At 42.8% G+C, this 26,146-nt stretch overlaps 1 protein-coding gene across 1 annotated transcript in view; it reads left to right on the forward strand.

The window, feature by feature from the left end:
• The window catches only part of ENTPD2 (ectonucleoside triphosphate diphosphohydrolase 2), a 169,638-nt gene that overhangs the window by 82,665 nt on the left and 60,827 nt on the right, over positions 1-26,146 (forward strand). Inside the window, exons 3-4 of the mRNA XM_033959937.1 lie at positions 7,424-7,574; positions 7,757-7,916. Of these exons, the coding sequence (XP_033815828.1) occupies positions 7,424-7,574; positions 7,757-7,916 (311 nt within the window). The remainder of the gene's footprint in view (positions 1-7,423; positions 7,575-7,756; positions 7,917-26,146) is intronic.

Raw genomic sequence — 26,146 nt, forward strand, 5'->3', positions numbered from 1 at the left:
GCTATTCATATTTATATGGGGGTATAACTTGGTGTTCCTCTGTGCTTTGGATATTGTATATGGTTATGGTTGCAGGTTGTGCTGACACTCTCTTTTTAGATAGGCAGTCAGCTTGTTATATTGCATAGATAATATTTTATGATTCTTTGCTTTGTACAACTTGTCTGTATCTTGCCTTGTTAACATTTATATTGTATTACATAAATGTATTTTTATTAAAACCAATAAAAATCTTTGAACTGAAAACCACCACCCTCTGGCTTCTGCCGTCAACCAGTTTCTAATCCAGTTCACCACTTTGGGTCCTAAATTCTGCCTATCAAGTTTATTCAAGAGCTTCCTATGAGGAAATGTGTCAAAGGCTTTGCTGAAATCTAAATAAATTACATCTCTCAACCTCATTTCAATTCTCTGGTTGCCCAGTCAAAGAATTCAATCAGGTTTGTTTGACACGATTTACCTTTAGTAAAGCCATGTTGCCTTGGATCGTGTAACCCATTGGATTCCAGGAAATTCATTATCCTTTTCTTCATCGTTACTTCCATTATTTTTCCAACAACCGAAGTGAGGCATACCGGCATGTAATTTCCCGCTTCATCTTTGCAACCACTTTTGTAATCCTACAGAACCTCTCCCATCTCTAAGAAGTTATTGAACAAATCTTTTAAAGGACCGACCAGAACCTCTCTGAGCTTCCTCAATATCCTGGGATGGTTGCCGTCCAGTCCCTTGGCTTTGTTCACCTTCAGTTTTTCAAGTTGTTCATAAACACTTGTGTGAATGGTGCAGTATCCATTCTATTTTCATGTGTGATTTTGCCAGCCAATCGAGGTCCTTTTCCAGGATTTTCTTCTGTGAACACAGAACAGAAGTACTTATTTAACAAGTTAGCTTATTCCTCATCAGTCTCCACATAGCAGTTTGAAGCTTCTTTCAGTCTCACAATTCCATTTTTGTCTTCCTCCTTTCACTATTATAGCTGAAATTTTTTTTATCCTTTTTTATGTTTCTAGCCATTTGCTCTTCTGCTTGAGCTTTTGTCAGACGTAACTCTCTCTTGTTTATACTGTAAACCGCTTAGAACCTTACGGTACAGCGGTATATAAGAAATAAAATTATTATTATTATTATTAACTCTCTCTTGGCTTCTTTCAATTTCATCCGGTATTCTGTTCTGTGCTTCTCTTTTTGAGTTTTTTTGTATTTCATAAATGCCAACTTTTTTGCCTATATTTTCTCTTGCTTTTGTTTATTGGCCAATTTTATTGTTCCTTTCAACTTGTACCACTGTTTTGCACTTCTTATATTTTCCCATCCTATCAACTCTTTCTTTAGGTACTGCCTCATTTTACTAAAGTCCGCACGTGTGAAATCCAAGACTTTTAGTTTTGTATGGCTGCCCCCCACTTTATCTGTTATATCAAACCAAACTGTGTGATGAACACTACAACCCAGGTGGGCACTGTGACTGGTTGTTAGGCCTGGCCTAGACAGACCAGCCTGACTTGACCAGTGCATAAGCCTGCCTGAGCAGATTTTAGAGTTGGCAGAGAATTAAGTAATAGCTGGATTGGAAGTTAAAATTCAAAACACTTCTTTAATTCAAATAACAGTGTTTTATTAGCACTCAAGATACTTACTTGCCACAGTTCAAAATAATATCAGCACACTGCTCAAAATAAACAGCGTCAAAATAAACAGCTTTGAGTCTTTTACTCTGATTCTCTGCTTTTCTTTAAGACAAAAAAGTAAAACTTTTTATGGTGCAAACAGTTCCTTCCACCTTTCAGCCATTACTGGTTCTGGTTTCCCTTTCAAAGGAACAGTATTCATGGCAGTATGTGGCACATAAACTCTCTTTTACTTCTCTTGCCACTCTGAATTTCCTCCAATTATTCTTTGGCTCTGACATTTATTTACCAAGTCCAGGCCAGCACATCTGGCAGAAACAGGTAATAAGCACTTTTCCTTCATTTGCCCTTCTAAGCAGCTCTTATTTTAAACTAATCTACTGACAATTCATAGAGCGTTTACTTTCTAGGTCCTGTGACTTAACCTGAAAGCACTACTATGCACCACTGATTATTGCAGCCTACTGGTGTGGGATTCTAGCCACCCTAATTGATTCAGTTGTAACAAATCCCACCCATGTTTCAAAAACATTGGTTATGGCTTGTGGCACTCTCCACATTGCCACACTGCTAGAAAATTCCATTTGTCTTGCAGCTTTATTCTTCCTGCCACCACAGTCACTACTCATTAGCAAACTCTATTCCACAGCTGAAACACTTTTCTTTGGAACACAACTTTTAAGTCCTTTTACTTCTCTGTTCAAGAAGCCCTTTTCAAACTTTCACCATTTTAAATTTCCATCATTGTATCGGAAAGACCATTATCTGGGCAGTTACCATCCCAGTCCACAGCTTCCTCAGCATTAACTGGAATATCATTGTCTGAGCCTATTTCCATATTGTCTTCCTGTCATTTACTTCAGGGAGTGCTACCTTATTCTCCGGTGCTTGCCTTTCCTGGATCCAGCTTCTTACTGGCTTCTGTGCTTCAGGTAGAAGTACTTTCACAGTGGGTCTTCCTCTTATCTGTTTATTGTGAACTATCTGTTTGTTGTGAACTAGGACCTAAAAGAGAGAGGAAGTGTCTTTTTTGTTTTGTTTTTTGTTTACACTACAGCGCCAGTGTGGGTAAGAGAGGGCAAAAGGGGTGAGGAGGCTATAAAAGGAGTAAAGAGGCTATAAAATAAACCCACCAGGATGTTTGGAAAACAAAACAAAACACCCAATTGGGCAGGAAAATCGAATTGAAAAATCGATTCAATAGGCTGAATCGAATCAATTTTTTTCCCTAAATCATGCAGCACTAGTCAGGACATTAAACACACACCAAACCAGTTTGAACAGGCTTGTAGCTCAGGAGAAACCTCAGCCAATCAGGAAGCAGCTCACTCTGGAGCCAACCCTTAACTCCTTAAGCAAGGCTAAGCAGAGCAGCGTGCGAGGAGAGCAGCAGACATGGAACAAACAGATAAGAGGAAGACCCATTGTGAAAGTACTTCTACCTGAAGCACAGAAGCCATAAGAACATAAGAAATGCCTTCTCCGGATCAGACCTAGGTCCATCTAGTCCGGCGATCCGCACACGCGGAGGCCCATTTAGATACTCCTTTATGGAGACCCGGTTTTCCCATATCCCTCAATATGATTAGCAAGAAGGTATGCATCCAACTTGCGTTTGAAACCCAGAACAGTAGTCTCCATCACAACCTCTTCCGGGAGAGCATTCCAAGTGCCCACCACTCGTTGTACGAAACAAAACTTTCCGATGTTAGTCCTGAACCTGCTGCCGCTCAGTTTCAGGCTATGACCTCTTGTCCATGTCACATCTGAAAATGTTAGTAATGCTGGTTCCTGATCTATTTTATCGAAACCTTTTAATATTTTAAAAGTCTCTATCATATCTCCTCGCAGTCTTCTCTTCTCTTCTCAAGGGTGAACAGTCCCAGTTTCTTGAGGCGTTCTCTGTAGCTCAAATTCTCCATACCTTTGACTAGTTTCGTGGCTCGCCTCTGCACCCTCTCCAGCAGAGCTATATCCTTCTTAAGGTATGGAGACCAGTGTTGGACACAGTATTCTAAGTGTGGTCTAACCATAGCTCTATAAAGTGGCATTATAACTTCTTCCGATCTACTCGTGATCCCCTTCTTAATCATACCCAACATCCTGTTTGCCTTTTTTGCCGCCACCGCACATTGAGCCGAAGGTTTAAGGGTTCTATCAATCACTACCCCCAGATCCTTTTCTTGTTCACATTTGGTTAAAGTCACCCCCAACATTCTATATTCATGCTCTTTGTTTTTCTTTCCCAAATGCATCACCTTACATTTGTCTAAGTTAAAATTCATCTGCCACTTTTTCGCCCACGTCTCCAGCTGGTTGAGATCCTTCTGCAGATTCTCGCAGTCTCTTAGAGTTCCAATCGCCCGACATAAGAAGCTGGATCCAGGAAAGGCAAGCACCGGAGAATAAGGTAGCACTCCCTGAAGTAAATGACAGGAAGACAATATGGAAATAGGTCTGGCATCTTTCCTTTCTTTGTCTCTAAACCCGCAGCTGCAGCGATGGACCCCACCATCCCAGATCCACCATTTCTCCTTTTCTTAACCACCCTTTCATCCAGCATCTCTCCCTCCATCCCCACCATCCCAGGGTTCACCAGCCCTCCCATTCTCCTCCCAACTACCCTCCTATCCAGTATCTCTATCCTCCCCCCTCTACACCATCCCTTGTGTCCAACTTCTCTCCCTTTCTGTTCCTTCCCTCCCTAAATCCCATTGTCCACCACAGAGGTTCCCACACTTTTTTGGATTGCGAGCTACTTTTAAAATGACTAAGTCAAAATGATCTACCAACAATAAAATTTTAAAAACCACAAAGCACATTGTACGTAGAGAAAATGTTAATTATCATTTATATTCAGGGTTTTTTTTCAAAGAGGTCAAGGCAGATGACTTTAAAATATGCAATGTCACCTCAGTAACAACTATATAAAAATAGACAAATATACCCCCTCCCCTTTTACTAAATCGCAATGGCGTTTTTTAGCGCAGGGAGCTGTGTTGAATGCCCCGTGTTATTCCCGATGCTCATAGGCTCCCTGCACTAAAAACCGCTATTGCGGTTTAGTAAAAGGGGGCCATAGTGCAAAATATAGACAGCAGATACAAATTCTCAAAACGGACACATTTTGATCACTAAATTGAAAATAAAATCATTTTTCCTACCTTTGCTGTCTGGTGATTTCATGAGTCTCTGGTTGCATTTCCTTCTGACTGTGCATCCTTTCTTTCTTTCTGCACTCAGGCCCAACAATTGTCCCTTTCTATTCCCTCCCTCCTTCCTTCCTATGTCCTTAGTGCCACTTCCCACATCCTTAGTGCCCCCAGTGCCTCCTTCCTATGTCCTTAGTGCCCCTTCCCATGTCCGTAGTGCCCCCAGTGTCTCCTTTCTATGTCCTTAGTGCCCTCAGTGCCTCCTTCCTATGTCCTTAGTGCCTATTCCCATGTCCTTAGTGCCCTCAATGCCTCCTTCCTATGTCCCCCTCACTGTCTTCCAGTCTTTGTCCCACCCCCTCCCCCTTAGCCTACCTGCCTGCTGTGCCAAAGCCTGCCTGCCTACCTCCCTCCCTCCCTGCCACACTAAAGCCTGCCTCCCACCCTGCTGCGCTGATTCAACCCCCCAGGTCCGTCGCAGCCACTGCTTCTTGCCGCCTGGAAGCCTTCTTCCCAACGTCAATTCTGACGTCGGAGAGGAAGTTCTGGGCCAGTCAATCGCTGCTAGGCTGGCCCATAATTTCCTCTCCGACAACAGAATTGATGTCAGGAAGAAGGTTTCTGTGCGTCAAGAAGCAGTGGCTGTGGCGGACTGGGGGGGGGGAGGGTTGAATTGGCGCTGGAGGGAGGGAGGTAGGCTTTAGCGTGGCAGGGAGGGGATGTGATTGCCAGTCCGTTGTCCCCGTGCACAGCTTCGGGACGCTGTCCCTGAAAACGGGACATTTCGTCGTCCCGAAGCAGTGGGTCAGGACAGTGGGACAGTCGATCCAATAACAGGATGATCCTGTTGAAAACGGAACGTATGGTCACCTTATGTATGGGGCATGAGTGTGTTGAGTGTGCATTCTTCCAAAAGAGCGCACACACTTCCTAAAAACAAAGTGCGCACACAATGGCATTGGTCCCTAAACAAAAGTGAAGACTAACAACATTAAGGGAAGAAGGTTATCAGTTTGAGCTACTGCTAAGATATGCTATTTTACAACAAGTCCCATGTATGACATGTTGTAAAATGACCTGTCTTAAGGAACTAAATAAAAAAATAACACAAGAAATGAAATGATGATCTTTGGGCTGCCCATTCCTATGCTCATGCAGAATCCTTGGGTACTCTTACCCATGAATATAAGAACATAAGAATTGCCGCTGCTGGGTCAGACTGGTGGTCCATTGTGCCCAGCAGTCCGCTCACGTGGCGGCCCTTAGGTAAAAGACCAGTGTTCTAATTGAGTCTAGCCTTACCTACGTAAGTTCTGGTTCAGCAGGAACTTGTCTAATCTTGTCTTGAATCCCTGGAGGGCACTTTCCCCTATAACAGCCTCTGGAAGAGCTTTGCAGCAGTTGTTGAAAATAAATTTGGCAATTAACTTTGGAAATGGTAGCCTTAGAGATTTGCACTTGCTTTGCTCACAAGAGTGTGTTTCCTTGAAAATAATACATATCAGAATAAAAATATAATATGGTTTTCTCCATGTCCTACGTATACTACAAGATACACCTATATCTTTGATACATGGATCAAAGATATAGGTACTTATATATACTGCTCTTTGCAATACCATCAAGGCAGATTTTACATTCTGGTTCTCCAAGCATTTTCCCTCTATCCTGGTGGACTCACAATCTACCTGCAGTACCTGGAACAATGAAGGATTAAGCAACTTGCCTATGGTCATAGGGAGCAATATGGGGTGCTCAGGTAGCAGTTCTAACCACTAGGCCACTCCTCTTCCTGGTAAGGTCCTCCAGTCTGATAAGGTCTGGGCAGTTTGAGGCAGGTAAAGTGATAATTGGTTGGACATATTGCTTTTGTAAAATGTTTCTCTCTTGAGATTGAAAATGGTAAAAACAAGTACAGTCAAACCTTGGTTTACGAGCATAATTTGTTACAGAAGCATGCTTGTAATCCAAAGCACTCATATATCAAAGCAAATTTCCCCATAGGAAATAATGGAAACTCAGATGATTCATTCCACAACCCAAAAACTTTAATACAAAATACTCTATGTACTTGTATTTCAAGACCATGCTCATTTAGAACAGTCACTACACTCCTGCAGCGGCAGAGAGAGAAGAACCATCGGCTCAGTTGTGATATGTGTATACTGTATGTACTTGTATTGCAAGACATTGCTTATATATCAAGTTAAAATTTAATAAAATGTTTTGCTTGTCTTGCAAAACGCTTGCAAACCAAGTTACTTGCAATCCAAGGTTTTACTGTATTTATATGCAGGAATTAAAGACATACGTTGAGTAAAGGAAGCCATTCTATCAAGTTTGTGAACTTAATCTTCATAAGGCTTGACTGATTTTAAACTTTACATAGTTAAAAAATAATTTCTCGTACAGGTTACACAGTTACCCAGTCTTATTATGAATTGTCTGCATTTGTCTTTTATCCTTCCTATTATAAATGGTCTTTTCAATTTCATCTCTTCTGTATACCTCTTCAGATGTACAAACACAAGCATGCTTAAACAAGTTTAAATAGCTTGATAGCAGTCTATTCAGTTACCAATGCCTTGCATTTGAATAAAACTAGAATAGCATGCTAAAGAATCCCCCTCCTTTATATAGGTCCTGGAATCTCTGGCTATGCAAACAATCCCCCAGATGCTGGTAAGAGCCTTGTAAATTGTCTCAACCAGGCTCAAAAGGATGTTCCAGAGGATAAACACTCCATCACCCCTATCTACCTGGGTGCCACCGCTGGCATGCGACTGCTGAAGTAAGCTTTACCATTTTTGTTCAAGTACATGCCCTGCAGACTCTGCAGCTGTTCTCTGCATTACCAGTATCATGTTAACACTCAATTGAGAGCTTTGTCTAAGCCCTAGGTTTATAAAATTTATGGCATTATTCTGTTTGTATTTGAATGTTTAATTTGGTTTTGTTGTCCATCCCTCATAGTGAGGAAAATGCTACTACCTCAAATGCTGTCCTTGAAGCTGTGAGCTCCACCTTGAAGACATACCCTTTTGATTTCCGTGGAGCAAAAATTCTCTCTGGTCAAGAGGAAGGGGTGTTTGGTTGGGTCACTGCCAACTACCTCCTGGAGAACTTTATTAAGGTATGAGCTTAGAACTCCTAATTGGCTTCTTTTGTCTATTCACACAGCTTTATCATTATATCCAGCTTTGTGCATCATTTATACCTCTACATATCTGTCTATTTGTATAGTCTTGTGGCAAAGCCTAGTGGTTAGGGCAGTGAACTGTGAATTGGGGAAGGTAGTGTTAAATTCTGTTTCTGATCTTGCATATATCCTTCATAATTCTTTATTAGGGTATGAAACTCATATTGCAAGCTCTGAACTTGCCTTCAGTTTGAATTTGGAAAGGCGCGTAGTAGTAATCCAATCCATATCCATTGTCTTGTCTGTCCATCAATTTATATGCTCTTTGACCCTATCCTACTATCCTTTCATGTTGTTTTATGAATTGCATTCCTGTCTCATAGGAATATAATATACCGTATATACTCGAATATAAACTGAGATTTTTGGCCCAAAAATGGGGGTTTCGATTTATATTCAGGTCAGCACTGAACCACCCCCTTCTCGAACTTGTTGCAGGCCTCTGCTGGGCCTGCCGTGAGATCTGGTGGTCTAGTGGTGGCTAGAACAGGAAGGATCCCTCCCGCCTCCTATCCCAGCCGATTCTAAGATTCTAAGGATCCCTCCCGCTTCCCCCGTGTACCTTTAGTATCCCTGATGGTCCAGCAGTGACTCACAGCAGGAGCAACTTTCCTTCAGTCCTGCCCGTGTAGAGCCGCTAACTGATTGGCTGCCATGAGTGAAGGAAAGTTGCTTCTGCTGTGATTTACTGCTGGACCACCAGGAATATTAAGGGGAGGCGAGAGGGAGGTAGAAATTCTTAGAATTGGCTTGGTCAGGAGGCGGGAGGGATCCCTCCTGTCCTGGCCACCGCTGGACCACCAGGTCTCACGGCAGGCCTGGCGGAGGCCTGCAAGTCATCGGGAGGGAGGGGGGATAGGGTACAGAACCTGGCAGGGAGGGGGTGGGGCTGGGTGCAGAGACTGGAAGGGGAGGGAGGGAGTGAGGGGACTGGGTGCAGAGCTCTCCCAGTTTATATTGAGTCAACCTTTTTTCCTCCTTTTTTGAGGGGAAAAAAGGTTACCTTGGTTTATATTTGGGTCGGTATATATTCGAGTATATACGGTATACCATGTTGGGTGAGTCCAAAAGTCTATCAAGCCCAACATTCTATCTTCAATGGTGGCCTGTCTGAGTTACTAGAAAATAAAGGACAGATACCAAAATCAGATCAACTTTTTGTACGTCCCACCCAGAGATGAGCAGTACACTTCTGAGGTCTATTTAGCTAATAAATGAATATGGACTTTTGTTCTAGGCATTTGTCCAAACACTTTTTTTTTTCCAAAATCTTTTTATTGAAATTTTTCAGAATACAATCCAAACAAAAGCAGCATCACCTTCCCAACAACCCACCCACGACTTCCCTCACCCCCTCCCTCGAAAGACTGTAAAACAAACTATAAAGCCTTAAAAGTAGTTAACCCCCTCTTCCCACCAAACCAACAGAACAACAGCACACAGGTTTATAGCTGTAAAGGAGAGGAGCCTGACATCCAGGCAACATAGCTATCCCAGATTTTATGATAAGGGACAAATCTCTGACACTATAGCGCCGTTAGCTTACATATTAAATGTACATAATCCAGATGACAGAGTAAATATCATCGCTCAGGAACCGAGGTGGACCGCCAGTGTTTTGCTAAGGCCAGGTGGAATACAGTACAAACAAATATGGCTAAACAATTTTATAACAGTATAACCCGTTATGGGAACATTAAGTAGAAAGCATTCCTTTAGCAGAGAAACATAGAAAGATGACGGCAGAAAAGGGCTACAGCCCATCAAGTCTGCCCACTCTATTGACCCACCCTATTAAGTCTGAATGCTAATGACCTAGTTCCTTAACTCGACCCTCGTAGGGATCCCACGTGGATGTCCCATTTAGTCTAAAAGTCGAGCACGCTGGTGGCCTTTATCACCTGCACCGGAAGTCTGTTCCAGTGATATACCACCCTTTCTGTGAAGAAATACTTCCTGGTGTCACCACTAAATTTCCCTCCTCTAAGTTTGAGCGGGTGCCCTCTTGTGACCAAGGGTCCCCTGGGAAAGAATATATCGTTTTCCACCTCGACACGACCCGTGACGTACTTAAATGTCTCAATCATGTCACCCCTTTCCCTGCGCTCCTCTAGGGTATAGAGCTGCAGTTTGCCCAGTCTTTCTTCGTATGAGAGACCTTTGAGCCCCGCGACCATCCTAGTGGCCATCCGCTGGACCGACTCAGCTCGAAGCACATCTTTCCGGTAGTGTGGCCTCCAGAATTGCACACAGTATTCCAGATGAGGTCTCACCATGGTTCTGTAGAGTGGCATTATGACTTCAGGTTTACGGCTGACGAAGCTTCTATTGATACATCCCATCATTTGCCTTGCCTTTGATGAGGCCTTCTCTACTTGTTTGGCAGCCTTCATGTCTGCACTGATGATTACCCCCAAGTCCCGTTCCTCTGAAGTCCTAGCTAGTGTTTCTCCATTCAAGGAGTATGTTCTGCATGGATTTCCGCTGCCGAGATGCATGACCTTACATTTTTTAGCGTTGAAGCCTAGCTGCCACGTCGAGGACCAGTTTTCCAACGTGATCAGATCTTGTGTCATACTATCCTGGAGGTTGCTTTCACTTACTATGTTACACAGTTTGGCATCATCGGCGAACAGTGCTACTTTACCCTGAAGCCCCCGGGTCAAGTCCCCTATGAATATGTTGAAAAGGGATGGTCCCAGGACTGAGCCCTGCGGCACTCCACTAGTCACCTCCGATGTCTCAGAGAGGGTGCCGTTGACCACCACCCTCTGAAGTCTTCAACTCAGCCAATTACTGACCCATGCAGTTAGTTTCTCACCCAAACCCATTGATTTCATCTTGTTTAATAGTCTACGGTGTGGGACACTGTCGAAAGCTTTACTGAAATCCAAGTACACTATGTCCAGAGACTCTCCCGAGTCTAGCTTTCCTGTCACCCAGTCGAAGAAGCTTATAAGATTGGATTGGCATGACCTGCCTCTGGTGAATCCATGTTGACAGGGATCCCTTAGATTCCCTTCATCCATTATCGTGTCTAATTTACCTTTAAGTAGAGTTTCCATGAGTTTACACACTATTGATGTGAGACTCACTGGTCTATAATTTGCAGCCTCTGCTCTGCAACCCTTTTTGAGCAGAGGAACGACGTTGGCTGTTTTCCAGTCCAGGGGGACTCTCCCCGTACTTAGGGAGAGATTGAAGAGCATGGCTAACGGTTCCGCCAGAACATCGCACAGCTCTCTGAGCACTCTTGGGTGCAAATTGTCCGGTCCCATGGCTTTGTTCACCTTGAGTCTTGAAAGTTCTCTGTAAACATCAGCTGGTGTAAACTCAAAATTCAGAAATGGGTCTTCCTTGCTTTCTTTTGCTTCCAGCCGTGGCCCGTGCCCTGGTGCCTCGCAGGTAAAGACTGAGCAGAAGTAATCGTTCAGTAGTTTGGCTTTTTCAGAATCTGTTTCCACATAATTCCCGTCTGGCGTTCTAAGGCGTACTATCCCGTCTGCGTTCTTTTTCCTGTCGCTAATGTACCTGAAGAAGGATTTGTCCCCTTTTTTAATGTTCTTCGCTAGAGTTTCTTCCATTCGAAGTTTGGCCTCCCTGATTGCTGTTTTGACCGCTGCAGACTTTGTCCTGTATTCAATGTTTGCTTCTTTTTCCCCCGTGCGTTTATACAAGAGAAACTCTCTTTTCTTATCCTTGACGAGGTACGAGACCTCATCAGTGAACCATTGGGGTTTCTTTTTTCTTTGTTGTTTAGTTACTGATTTTATGTAGCGGATAGTTGCCTCATGAAGGGTCGATTTCAAGGTTGACCACACGTTATCCGTTACTTCTTGAACCTGAAGCGTCTGATGGACGAAGTCTCCCATGCGTGTGAAGTCAGTACCCCGGAAATTGAGTACCCTTGTTTTTGTAATAATAGGGCTTTATTACAAGACACGACCATCATATATGTTGAAAAGACCTCAAACATCCACAGGACCTCCAGCATAGATTCTCATGATGGTCATAAATCTGGGACAAATGTTGAGGAGTCATATACCATTGGTAATACATTTTGTAACCAAGTAGAAAAGAGACATTTATATAATGTTAACCATGCAGGGTCTCCCAACCTTCTCTCCAACTCCTGCTCCCATCGGTCCCTATAACAATCCTCAGGAGCCTCCTGGGCATGCAGAGCCCCATATAAATGGCAGATTCCCACCACATCCGCAGCGCTTGTTCCAACTTAGTTTCCTCCAAGCTAAGATCCCCAGAAGCATATTTAGCTAGAAAGAGCCTTAATTGTGTTAAGAGAACGCATCCTTGGAGAACAGGCCATACTCCTCATGCAGGTACTCAAAAGATAGCATCCTCCCTTCCTGCCAAAACTGCCCAGCTATGTGTAGCCCTGCCCAAACCCATTGAAAGCAGACAGGATCCTCTCCCCTGGCACAAAACCTGCTAGTAAAAAAAGTAGGAGTCTGGGGAAAAAAAACTTGAGCTCTGAAAACATTTTATTGCGCAGGTTTGCAGGATCACACTCAAAAATGGATTTTCATTTCTGAGCCAGGATCACAGGATCGCCATAGGGGACCATGGTAACCTCCAAAGAGAAATATCTGGGGAAAAGACTTGCCCTAAATGTATCCATGGGCAATCTACATAGCCTTCCCATGCTGCCACTTCTTGTATCAAAGCAGCCTGATAATAAAGAAAAAATATTTGGAATTCCCATCCCTCCCTTCTGCTTTGCTTGAGATAGAATTGCTCGTCATACCCGAGGAGGCTTGTGTCTCCGCTGAGGATCGGGAAGACTGACAGTATATAAATATATAATAATGAGGTGCAGAATGAATGCGGATTACATCTAGCATTTTTTGAGTCACTCCAAATATAGGCAAACATTTTTCTAGACAAATGACAAAAAAATGCTCTGGAGATTGCAATAGGCATGAATGATAATTTAGGTAATATCATCATTTTTACAGCCACAATTCTCCCCATCTACCCATCATTCCTTCCCAGCGATCTAGTTCTTGAAACAACTGCTTCTCCGGGGCTGGAAAATTAGCACTAAATAAATGAGCAGGCTCTGCCGTTAATTGGACCCCTGAATATTTGATGGATTTATGCGCCCAGTGACTGTAACTCATGAACCTGCTGCACGCTTAAAGTAAAATTGAGAATCTCCGATTTTTCCATGTTCACATGGAAACCTGATGCCTGGCCGTATGCTGATAAGACCTGTGTCAACTCGGTCAAAGATTTCACTCACTAATAATAGCACATTATCTGTAAAAAGTAAGAACTTATAAAACTCATCATGTACCTGTAATCCCTGTATATCAGGATTCGCACGAATCAAGCAACATAGTAACATAGTAACATAGTAGATGACGGCAGATAAAGACCCGAATGGTCCATCCAGTCTGCCCAACCTGATTCAATTTAAATTTTTTTTTTTTTTTTTTTAAATTTTTTTTTTTTTTCTTCTTAGCTATTTCTGGGCGAGAATCCAAAGCTTTACCCGGTACTATGCTTGGGTTCCAACTGCCGAAATCTCTGTTAAGACTTACTCCAGCCCATCTACACCCTCCCAGCCATTGAAGCCCTCCCCTGCCCATCCTCCACCAAACGGCCATACACAGACACAGACCGTACAAGTCTGCCCAGTAACTGGCCTAGTTCAATATTTAATATTATTTTCTGATTCTAAATCTTCTGTGTTCATCCCACGCTTCTTTGAACTCAGTCACAGTTTTACTCTCCACCACCTCTCTCGGGAGTGCATTCCAGGCATCCACCATCCTCTCCGTAAAGTAGAATTTCCTAACATTGCCCCTGAATCTACCATCCCTCAACCTCAAATTATGTCCTCTGGTTTTACCATTTTCCTTTCTCTGGAAAAGATTTTGTTCTACATTAATACCCTTTAAGTATTTGAACGTCTGAATCATATCTCCCCTGTCTCTCCTTTCCTCTAGGGTATACATATTCAGGGCTTCCAGTCTCTCCTCATACGTCTTCTGGCGCAAGCCTCCTATCATTTTCGTCGCCCTCCTCTGGACCGCCTCAAGTCTTCTTACGTCTTTCGCCAGATACGGTCTCCAAAACTGAACACAATACTCCAAGTGGGGCCTCACCAATGACCTGTACAGGGGCATCAACACCTTCTTCCTTCTACTGACTACGCCTCTCTTTATACAGCCCAGAATCCTTCTGGCAGCAGCCACTGCCTTGTCACACTGTTTTTTTGCCTTTAGATCTTCAGACACTATCACCCCAAGGTCCCTCTCCCCGTCCGTGCATATCAGCTTCTCTCCTCCCAGCATATACGGTTCCTTCCTATTATTAATCCCCAAATGCATTACTCTGCATTTCTTTGCATTGAATTTTAGTTGCCAGGCATTAGACCATTCCTCTAACTTTTGCAGATCCTTTTTCATATTTTCCACTCCCTCTTCGGTGTTTACTCTGTTACAAATCTTGGTATCATCTGCAAAAAGGCACACTTTTCCTTCTAACCCTTCAGCAATGTCACTCACATACATATTGAACAGGATTGGCCCCAGCACTGAACCCTGTGGGACTCCACTAGTCACCTTTCCTTCCTTCGAGCGACTTCCATTAACCACCACCCTCTGGCGTCTGTCCGACAGCCAGTTTCTGACCCAGTTCACCACTTTGGGTCCTAACTTCAGCCCTTCAAGTTTGTTCAACAGCCTCCTATGAGGAACTGTATCAAAGGCTTTGCTGAAATCCAAGTAAATTACATCTAGCATATGTCCTCGATCCAGCTCTCTGGTCACCCAATCAAAAAATTCAATCAGGTTCGTTTGGCACGATTTACCTTTTGTAAAGCCATGTTGCCTCGGATCCTGTAACCCATTAGATTCAAGGAAGTACACTATCCTTTCTTTCAGCAACACTTCCATTATTTTTCCAGAGGTTCCATCGCTATGGCAAATAGGAACAGGGACATGGGGCATCCCTGTCTGGTACCCTTCAACAATGTCAAGGGCTCTGACAGAAAACCATTAATTTTAAATTGCAATGAGGGTTCATGATATAATAAAGAAATCCGTTTTAAGAATTGTTTTCCAAATCCCATTTTTTCTAGAACGCCAAATAGAAAATTCCAGCTAACTCTATCAAAAGCCTTCTCGGTGTCTAGAGAAAGCACCAGTGAAGGAATTCCCTGCTGCCGTGCATGCCACATCAAATTCACTGCCGTTTTGATATTGTCGAATGTCTGATGTTGGCAAATAAGGCCCGCTTGATTCACATGTATGAACTTCGGCAGCACACCCTGCAGCCGCTGGGCCAAAATCCTTGTGAAAAGTTTATAATTGGTATTTAGAAGGGATATTGGTCTATAAGATTCACAAGCAGTTACCCAGCTTAAGTAACAAGGACACCGCCACCAATCGCCATGTTTGCAGGAGGCAAGGCTCCTCCCCCTGGGAATTGAAAACTCGGACCGATATGGAAGCTTTTATAAAACTTATTAGTATATCCATCCAGCCCTGAGGAGATAGCTTCAGGAAGGGCTCCAATCGCCTCCTCCATCTCACTGAGCGTGATATGAAAGGACAGCTGTAGGATCTCACCCTCAGAAATGGCAGGAAGCGGAACCTGCGCTAAATAAGTCTCTAGCTCAGTTGACGAGAGTGTATCTCCCCTGACAGTAAATCTCTTGAAACTACTCACGGAAGCTACTTCCAATGTCTCTTGAGGAATTCAACACTCTCCCATTGGCAGTTTTAAGACAGGAGATATGATTGCGGAGAGCTTGATTTTTAAGTTTGTGGGCCAGAAGATGGCTAGGCTTATTACCAAATTCAAATTACATTTGCTTAGTTTTCTGTAACTGCAAGGTCATGTCAGCTAGCTCCAAGGCCTGCAACTGTACCTTTAAGTCATGTTTCTTATCCTGCTCAAGAGGCATCAGCTGTCTCCCTTCCCAATCCCCTTGAGATTCTCAAGGGCCTCCCTAATCCCCCGCTCCTTCAGTGATCTCAGTCGCCTGTTATGTGCCGATAACGCAATAACCTTCTCCGCACTATTGCTTTCATAGTCTCCCATAATAATCCTGCTTAATATCCGCTTTATCATTAAATTCCAAGTATTCTATAATAGCTTTAGATAGCTCTTCCACATTTCCCGGTTCCAGGAGTAAGGTATCATCGAACCTCCAAGGAGGCTTTGGATGTGCCTCTCCCAGGCCCTGCAAAACCAATAACACAGAATGGTCTAATAGAGTACTGCTCACTAATTGACAAGATCTTGTATTAGAGATCAATGACTGTTCTCCCAACCACAGGTCAATTCATGAAGAGGAAGCGTGAACCCAAGAGAAATAAGTATAAACCCTCTCAGCAGGATGGATCTTCCTCCACAAGTCACAAAGATCCCAGTGGCACAAAAAGGACCAAAATCTGGCCCTGTCCGATTGCTCTTAACTCCACTCCTAAGGTTCCTTATCTAATTTGGGTTCATGCATTTGTTTAAAGTCCCCACCTATTAATAGAGTGCCTTCCAAATTTTTGTTACCGACATGCATCACCTTGCACTTATCCACATTGAACCTCATTTGCCATTTCGCAGCCCATTCCTCGAGTGTGTTTATGTCTGTTGTAGGTCTTCGCAATCCTTGTGTCCTCACTACTCTGAATAACTTTGTATTCTCCGCAAATTTAATCACCTCAGCATGTTCCAGTGTACTGCTGGCATTCATTCAAATAATCTGGCCAACCTTTGATTACATTAGAAATATTGTGAGAGTTATAACAAAAGAGGAAAGATCTAATGAGGAGCCTCGCCCCTTAAACAGCATGTCATTGGAGCAACAAAGTTGATAGCTTCTCCTTGGAGCAAAGAAGGAAAAGCAGACTATGTCCCATTGTTTCTTGCGGTTATAGACAAGCTACTATTTGCTTGGTTTAATATGTGAAGTACATTCTGTATTCTTTACTTAAAGGGAAGGTATTTAATTCTATCTTCTGTTCTCTGTGTAAGCTTTAGAAAAGGGTGTGCTATTTAACCACTATTTGGGCCTCATTCATTTGGACTGGGAGGTCCTGATACCTGAGGAAATTTCTATTTTGGCATCGAATTGCATTATGCGTGGCTCTTTGTTTTTGGTTGTTTTGAGGAATTTCTGGTGGTATTTCTTTCCTTGTGGTACTGCAGAAAATCCAGGTGCTTTTGTCATCCTTGAAGGTGTTTGCAATTTTAAGAAAGGGAATAATTCTTGTTTGTGTTCATGGAACACTCTGGATTTTGAAAGGAGACATACTGCATCAGCTGGGCAAGAAGAATATCCACTCTAGATACCAACTAGCTGGGGGAAGGGGGGGTGATGTATCCCCCGTATTACATTTTTGCATAAATTTGCAGGTATAAAAGCATAGAAAGGAAGAAATGTGGTGTCCTGTACAGTTATTGCAATGAGCATAGACATTCAAATAAGTGTTGCCTTTTTGGCTTGTGTTACTTAAGAGCAAATTACATACCTGCTATAGGACTCCCTTAATTTTTTTTAGACCACTGTCTAGGTCCAAGTTTACTGTAAGATTCTAGCATGTAGTAAATGTAGCTTAGGAACCCACTAATGAGGCTTGGTGCAGAAGATGGTGGAAGAAGATAGCCTACTTCTGGTGCATATTCACAAACTCATGGAAACTCTGATCAAACGGAATCTTGACACAATCCTAAATGAGGATAACCTACGTGACCCCCACCAACACGGGTTTACCCAGGGTAGATCATGCCAATCTAATCTGATTAGCTTTTTTGACTGGGTTACTAGACAACTGGATGCCGGAGAATCACTGGATGTGGTATATTTGGATTTCAGTAAAGCATTTGATAGCGTCCCACACAGAAGGCTATTGAACAAGTTGAAAACGATGGGGTTGGGAGACACTCTAACTACATGGATTGGGGATTGGCTGAGCGGTAGACTTCAGAGGGTGGTGGTGAACGGTACCCCATCCGAGGCGTCGGACTTGATCAGTGGGGTGCCGCAGGGCTCAGTCCTGGGCCTAATTCTATTCAATTTATTCATAAGAGATATGACCAAAGGACTTAAAGGAAGGGTAGCACTGTTCGCTGACGACGCCAAACTTTGCAACATAGTAGGCAAAAGTGTATTACCTGACAATATGACACATGATCTACTGCTGCTGGAAAGATGGTCAATTACTTGGCAGCTAGACTTCAATGCTAAAAAATGCAAGATAATGCACCTGGGCAAGAGTAATCCGCGTAGAACTTATGTACTGAATGGAGAAACATTGGTTAAGACCACTGCAGAACGCGATCTAGGGGTGATTATTAGTGAGAATATGAAGGCTGCCAATCAAGTGGAGAAGGCTTCCTCCAGGGCAAGACAGATGATGGGTTGCATCCGCAGAGGTTTTGTCAGCAGGAGACCTGAAGTAATGATGCCGTTATACAGATCCATGGTGAGGCCTCACTTGGAGTACTGTGTTCAGTTCTGGAGACCACACTACCGTAAGGACATACTGAGAATCGAGTCGGTTCAACGAATGGCGACAAGGATGGTCTTGGGGCTCAAGGATCTCACGTATGAAGAAAGACTAAAAAGTTGCGGCTGTACTCACTTGAGGAAAGAAGAGAACGGGGAGACATGATTGAAACGTATAAGTACATCACGGGACATATCGAGTCGGAAGATGATCTCTTCTGTCTCATGGGACCCTCAACCACCAGAGGGCATCCGCTGAAAATCAGGGGAGGGAAATTTCGTAGCGACTCCAGAAAGTACTTCTTCACCGAGAGAGTGGTGGATCATTGGAATGGACTCCCACTGCAGGTGATTGAGGCCAGCAGCGTGACAGATTTTAAGAGGAAATGGGATATTCACGTGGGATCTCTAGGGGAGTGAACTCTGGGGGGCGGATAATTGAAATGGGCAGACTTGGTGGGCTATAGCCCTTTTCTGCCATCATTTTCTATGTTTCTATGTTTCTAAACTAGAGGACTTTTTAAATGGTGGTTCAGTAACAGCACCGAGGAGAGGGCCCCACAAATGTAAAACCACAGAAAAGAAATAGAATAATTTATGTTGGTAATTCACCAGGTTCTCAGTGCTTGCAGATCTGGTATGTGGTTGTGACCACAATCAAGGGGGATTTTTACAGAAAGTTACCAAGAGTCAAAAGGTAATAATGCAGGCTCACTACTATAGCCTCCTTTCTGCTGCCTGAGTAGGTTCAGTAATGTGAGCCTCAGCAGACTAGGAGTCTCCCTGTCTATCTCAGAAACTTATGTGTCCTCGGCAGTCTCTCCATTTCCATTCAAAAGAAGGATGGAGGTAGGGCATCGTGGCTGAGAGAGGGGCAAGTTGAGTTGTCACCCATTTTCAGACAAGGCCGAGCATCTGACCTGTGCATGCCAGTTCTAGGTACCTAAAGTTATATAAAATTTCAGCTGAATTTAAATCTTAAACCTTCGGTTCTTAATTCCTCAAAACAGAGGTGCCTAAATTAAATGCCTTGTTTGGGTGCTTAGAGTTACTGCTGAGCCCTAAGCCTGTTTTTCCTGCCCACTTTTTAGGTGTCTAAATACAGGATTGTGTGAGGAAATATTTATTCTTTGCAGACCTAGATGCCAAACTATTTATTTAAGTTCAGCACTTAGGTCTTTTGAATATCCCTGGCCATCTAGGTTAATCTAAAAGTGTGATTTCAAAAAAAGTAGGCAACACTGAGTACCACTCAGAAAAAATATCCAGATATGTATATTTACATTGCATCTGAGTTCTTGTATAATTTCAGCATATTGTTTTCCAGAGAAATCCATGAAAATCACAGCTAATCAAGTTTGTTCACGTAGCTGAAATGGCAATTCTGAGATCCTTTATAAGAGTTCATTTGATCTTGAGGTAGTTGAGAATTATACTTGTATCTAATTGACTATACTTGGGAAAGGAGATTGAGATTATTATAGCTAGTCAGTTAAAGGAGAAATTGTCTTACCTGATAATTTCCTTCCCTTTAATTGGGCCATACTGTCCTGAACGAGTGGGTGTTATCCCCTTCTACCAGCTGATGAAGGAGAAAATGGATCTCTACTAGTGAATTCACTGATATAAGGGGATGGTGCTCAGAAAACTCCAGTATGCATCTGGAAAAGCAGCAGATGGTCCCTTTGTAAAGCACACCCATGCCCCATCAACCACTGTAGCTGTAGTGAACATTGGGTGACCATGGTGCCACATCTGTGATACTTACTCCATTACATAGGCACATTTTCTTGCCTTTTTTTCCCCAAACTATATGGGAAACAGCATAGCACCACAAGAGCCCCAGGCCTTAGTCTTCCAAGAGATGGTCTCATGAAGGTATGGCTCAACTAAAAGAAATTATCAAGTAAGCATAATTTCCCCTTTATTGTCATCTGGGTCCATACCATCCAGAACAAATGGGATATGCCCAAGCAAATTCACTGGGCTGAGAAGACACAGCCCCCACCCCTAAATGATGGCTTTGCCAAACTCCGAGTGGGTCCTAATCAGCATGTCTAACCTGTAATGCTTCACAAAGGAACGAAGCAATGACCAAGTCACTGCCCAGCAAATATCATCTAGAGCAGGGGTGCCCACACTTTTTGGGCTTGTGAACTACTTTTAAAATGACCAAGTCAAAATTATCTACCAACAATAAAATTTAAAAAAACACAAAGCACACTGTATGCAGAGAAAATGTTAATTATCATTTATATTCCGGGTTTTTTCCAAAGGGATCAAGGCAGATGACTCTGCAATGCCACCTCAGTAACAACCATACAAAAATAGACAAATATACCCCCTCCCTTTTTACTAAATTGCAATAGAAGCTTTTAGCGCAGGGAGCTGCACTGAATGCCCCGCGCTGCTCTCAATGCTCATAGACTCCCTGTGCAAAAAAACGCTATTGTGGTTTAGTAAAAGGGAGCCATGGTGCAAAATATAGACAGCAGATAAAATTCTCAAAACGGACACATTTTGATCACTAAATTGAAAATAAAATAATTTTTCCAACCTTTGTTGTCTGGTGATTTCATGAGTCTCTGGTTGCACTTTCTTCTTCTGACTTGGCATCCAATATTTCTTCCCTTCTTTCAGCCTACTGTATGCTTCCTCTCCTCCAGACCTCATTCCCTCTCCCAACTTTTTCTTCCTTTCTCCCTGCCCCTCCCCTTTCTTTCTGTCTCCCTGTCCCCCCTTTCTTTCTTTCTGTTTCCCTTCTTTCTTTCTGTCTCCCTGCCCTCCCCTAAACCACTGCCGCCGCCATCGGGGAACAGGCCCCCAAGCCATCGCCGCTCCAAGCTCTCCCTGCAGAAACATTGGGCCGACCAGCATTCCTCTCCCTGACATCAATTCTGACATCGGAGAGGAAGTTCCGGGTCAGCCAGGAAGTGATTGGCTGGCCCAGAACTTCCTCTCCGACGGCAGAATTGAAGTTGGGAAGAGGAAGACTGATTGGCCCAGTAGATCGCGAAGACAGTGCGAGTCTATCTCGGAGCCCGGGATGGGCTCTGCGATCGACTTACATTGCCTTTGCGATCTACCAGTCGATCGTGATCAACACATTGGGCACCCCTGATCTAGAGAGATCACATGGACCTCTGCTCAAGAGTTTGCCTATGCCCCCACATCATGTGCCCCCTCAAACCAGGAGGCACTTGCTGATTTATGCAAATATAGCTGCCTTGTTTAATCTTGCAATGGATGCCTTGGATACCACCTGACCCCTCTGAGGACTGTAGAAGAGAACAAAGAAATGATTAGAGAGACAAAACTCATCTCCTTCAAGAAGTACAGCAATTCCCTAGGATGTTAAGCTTGTGCAGCTGCCAAGCCAAGGCTCCAGTGCCCTCATCCACAAAAGAAGGCAAATACACTACCTGGTTAATGTAGAACCCACTTTAGGAAGAAAAGAGGAAGCTATGCAAATGGACATCAAATCCTTTGAAAAGGAAGAGGGAAGGAAGCAACAGAATTTGTGAGGGAAGAGAGAAAACTGTTCAGGGAATTAGACCAGCAAGGACGGCACATGTGGCAAATATAAGTATAGCAAGAAATACCAAATGTTAGTCTATAAGATGCCACCTTCCTTTGTCATACTTTTAATGCAGGTTCTATAAGTGGATAGGGGATGGATTGTTGAAGGTCACTGGAATGTTGGATATAGTAAATTGGTGATTCTGGCATATTAGTTCAGAATGAATAGTACTAAGATTCCCCAGACTAAACAGACAAATATCACTCCCCAATTCATTCCTAATTTGATTTCCTGTTGGTTTTGTCACCTTCAAACACTGTCCATTTTGAAATCATGTAAACAATATGTCATCTCTTACTTAGCTCCAATTTTATGTAATGCTCTTTCACATTAGAACCTTAAGACACTGTATCACACACACACTCTCCCATTTATTTTAGCGCATCCATATGGGGCTATAAATAACCATATTTTTTGCTCCATAAGACGCACCTGACCATAAGATGCACCCTAGATTTAGAGGAGGAAAACAAGAAAAAAACCATTTTGAACCAAGTTTTCCCTGCCAGGCTCTGCACCCAACCCCACACTCCTTGCCAGGCTCTGCACGGTACCTTTTTAAAACACCCCCCTGTCACCTGCCAATTAGGAAGCAGTTTTGTTGTGCATGACAACTATCTAAGAATCCTATAGCAGTGAAAGAGGGGAAGAGAAAGAGAGAGTTGTAAGTACAGGACAGAATGAGAAGGAAGGTGCAGCCTTGTCTTTTTGGATTGGAGTGGCTTATGTGAATTTCCTTGGAGGAGACTGTTATCTAGCATAGGAAGCGCTCTCGCTGAATGACTGGGAAATAGGTCGCAGGGATCCCAGGGTGTCATGCACATTTCAGAGCTGTGAACTACAGACTACTCATTTAACTGCTCCTCTTGCCTGTCTCCCCCAGGCTATAAAAAATTAAATCTCTGCCAGAAATACACAACCTGCTATACTGGTGCAGCAATAACATATGTAGGATATAACTGAATTTCCTTTCTAACAATTCTCAAACAAAGCAAATGCACAGCATGTCACACATATAGCTCCTATATAACTTAGGAGTTCTTGTAGTTCTCTAACACAAGCAGCATATCACCTGAAGCTCCTCTCTAACACAGTGCTGGAGTTCTCAAAGAGTGCTTGTCACCTATAAAACACCCCCCCAAGTCATACCTTTTTAAATGTTCCCCCCATCGTAGTATCTTTTTAAAAATTGTTCCACCCCCAGGCGTACCATTTTACATACCACTTTTAGCCTGGTGGTCCATTGGTGTATCAGCAGGCAGAGCGAGCTTTCTGCGCTCCTGCCTGGGCCGACGTTGCTTCCTGAATGACTAGACCACCAGGCTATAAGAGGAATGTAAAAAGGTACGATGGGGGTTAAAAAATTTGTATCTTCGCTGTATAAGACGCACCAACATTTTACACTTTAACATCACTTAATATTCTATCAAAATCTAATTCATATCAAATATCCCTTCCCCCAATATAACCAAGAATTGTATTCAAACTCATGTAAAAACATAGTATCCCCACCCCCAACTTGGACGTGTATATCCAAAGGGAAAAAGTAATACTCATTCATTACAAAATTTTGTTAATGGCTCCCAAACATCCTTAAATTTCTTAAAATGCCCCTGCTGTATGGCTAACACATGCTCCTTTTTTAAAATGTGGCATAAAGAATTTCACCAAAAATTATAATTCAGCCGATCTCAATTTTTCCAGTTATTCATAGTATGCTGTATGGCAACCCCTGTCATAATGAGTAAAAGTTTATTATTATTAGAAGATATTTGGCTCTTAGCTCTCATTGATGTACCAAATAACACAGTATCGATTGGTGAAGCCCGACTTTAGTGCAGGAAGAGGCGGTCGGAGCATACTGCGAGTGATTTCCTTCACTCGCCGGCGCTCCGGCTGCCCTCTCCTGCCCAGTTGGAAAATACCGCGAATGACTGGAACCGCAAATGACCAGGGGAGCACTGTATTATTTTACTGTGGTATTGGAGCTTAGAGAATCTTGCCCATAGTACGCTTCTAAAGATCTTTCTGCAGTCTGTAACAGCAGTCTTGAGGCTATCAGACTAGAATCAAATTCATGTCTTGACCAGTTGTGAAGTCCGTGAGTTTGTGTGGCAGTCTACTTTGAATCGGTGAAAGAACTAAAAGAACCAAGTAAAGCAGTGTTTTTGTGACTTAAATGAAACTACTTCAGTACATTTAACAAGAAAGTTTATAAAGATTTAAAAGGTTTGAAGATTTAAAACCAGCATTTGGAATACTGGTATGCATCTCTTCTGACTGCATTCCAGAGGCTCATTATCCATAACTACCAGCTACTGTTTTGTTAAGCATTCCTCCCTGCATGAGGACTATCCCTCCTTCTCTGCTCTACCAGTAGTTGTCCAAAGCAATCAGAGAGGTTATAAAACAAAGGTATTTTTTATCTTTCTTTCAAGCACATTGAATAAAGGAAATCGGCTAAACCTTTGCACATTTAAATTAACCCCCTCTTATACGAAACTGCGCTAGCGGTTTCTAGCCGAATGGCTCTTGCTGCTCCCGACGATCATAGGAATGCAATGAGGGTCGGGAGTAGCACAGGCCATTCAGTGCGGCTCTCTGTGCTAAAAACCGCTAGCGCAGTTTCGTAGAAGAGGGGGTTAGTATAAGAAATATTAAGAAAGAAAAGCTGGCTTAAACAAACATTGCAGCACTGAGAGAGCAATCTTGAAACAGGATACCAGAGAGTCATCCAGTCTTTGTATTACAAATTTCTCACCTACAAGGAAACTGCTCTGAGAACTTCCTCAGTCTCTCTGCCTACACAGTACCAGAAACCTAACTCTTACAGAATTACTTAACCAGGGTGGGAAGAGAACAATTAGTTAAGAGACAAATTCACTGGGAGGATCCCTGACTCGGTCATCCTCCTCCCTCCCACCTCCTCTGGCTTCTGGCAGTACTGAAATCTGATCCAGTGCTGTTTCTGGTGAAGAAAAAGCCAGTTCTCCTCTTTAAGTCAATGAAGAGAAAGGAGCAATTGCAAGCAAGTTCCAGCATAGCCAATTCTTTGTTCCAACCTTCCTTCCTGCACGTCCAGTTTTCTCTTACACAAGAACTAATCCCTTACACAGAAAAGGAAAGCAAACAAGCATACAATGACAGAATTTAATAGTCCAGGTGAGGCTACTCCCCAGCTAGTGAAACCAGTGGAAATCAGCTTGGAGAGCATTTGGGAAGCTCTCCAGACACTAAACACCTCAGTATCAAGGACTTCAAGTGAAGTTTCAGCATTAGTAAGTACAGTTGATATTCTGGGTAAGAAATTGGATGGGACAAAAGTAGAATTTTCTCAAGAATTGAAAAAGGTCTCGGATAAGACAGAGAAACTTGACGACTTAATATCCGGCATGGTATAGGAAAGAATTGCTCTTAACAGGAAGATTGAACAAATAAAAAACTTCAATCGTAGATTGAATATAAGAATTCTGAATTTCCCTAAATCTCTGGTGATGACTCCCATTGAACTTTTGAAAAAATATCTGTCTAAAATTTTAAACTTTTCCTCTGATAATATTTCACCAGTAAATTGTATCTACTATTTGCCAAAGAAAAAAGAAATGGGATCTGAACCAGTGAATTTACAACTAAGTCCTGCTAATACTCCTTTAAATGTTACGGGTTTATTGGAATCTACTATTAATGAAAATACTGAAAGAGCAACCTTATTGGTTTCTTTTGTGTTTGAACAGGATGTTAATGCTGTCTTCAAAATGTTCTTTAGAAATTCTCAGGTACCATTTTGCGGTCTGGATATTTCCAGACATTACCAGACAAACTCAAGAACGAAGAAAATTATTTCTTACCATGAGACCTGAAGTGGTTTCCTTGGGTGCCTCATTTCTGTTCTCCTATCCTTGTAAATGTATGATAAAATATCTAGGGATTAAATATGTGTTCTTTTCCCCAGAACAACTAAGGGCATTTATTGATATGAAGAAATTGGTTACTGGGATTGCTTAGTGTTATTGAACAGTTTAATTTGAAATGTGGGATAACTGTTAAGCCATGCCTTAATACTTGTTTTCTAAGATAGAATAACCTCCTCTTTATTTTCACTTG

The sequence above is a fragment of the Geotrypetes seraphini genome, chromosome 10, assembly GCF_902459505.1.
Source record: "Geotrypetes seraphini chromosome 10, aGeoSer1.1, whole genome shotgun sequence".
NCBI classification, from domain to species: Eukaryota; Metazoa; Chordata; class Amphibia; order Gymnophiona; family Dermophiidae; genus Geotrypetes; species Geotrypetes seraphini.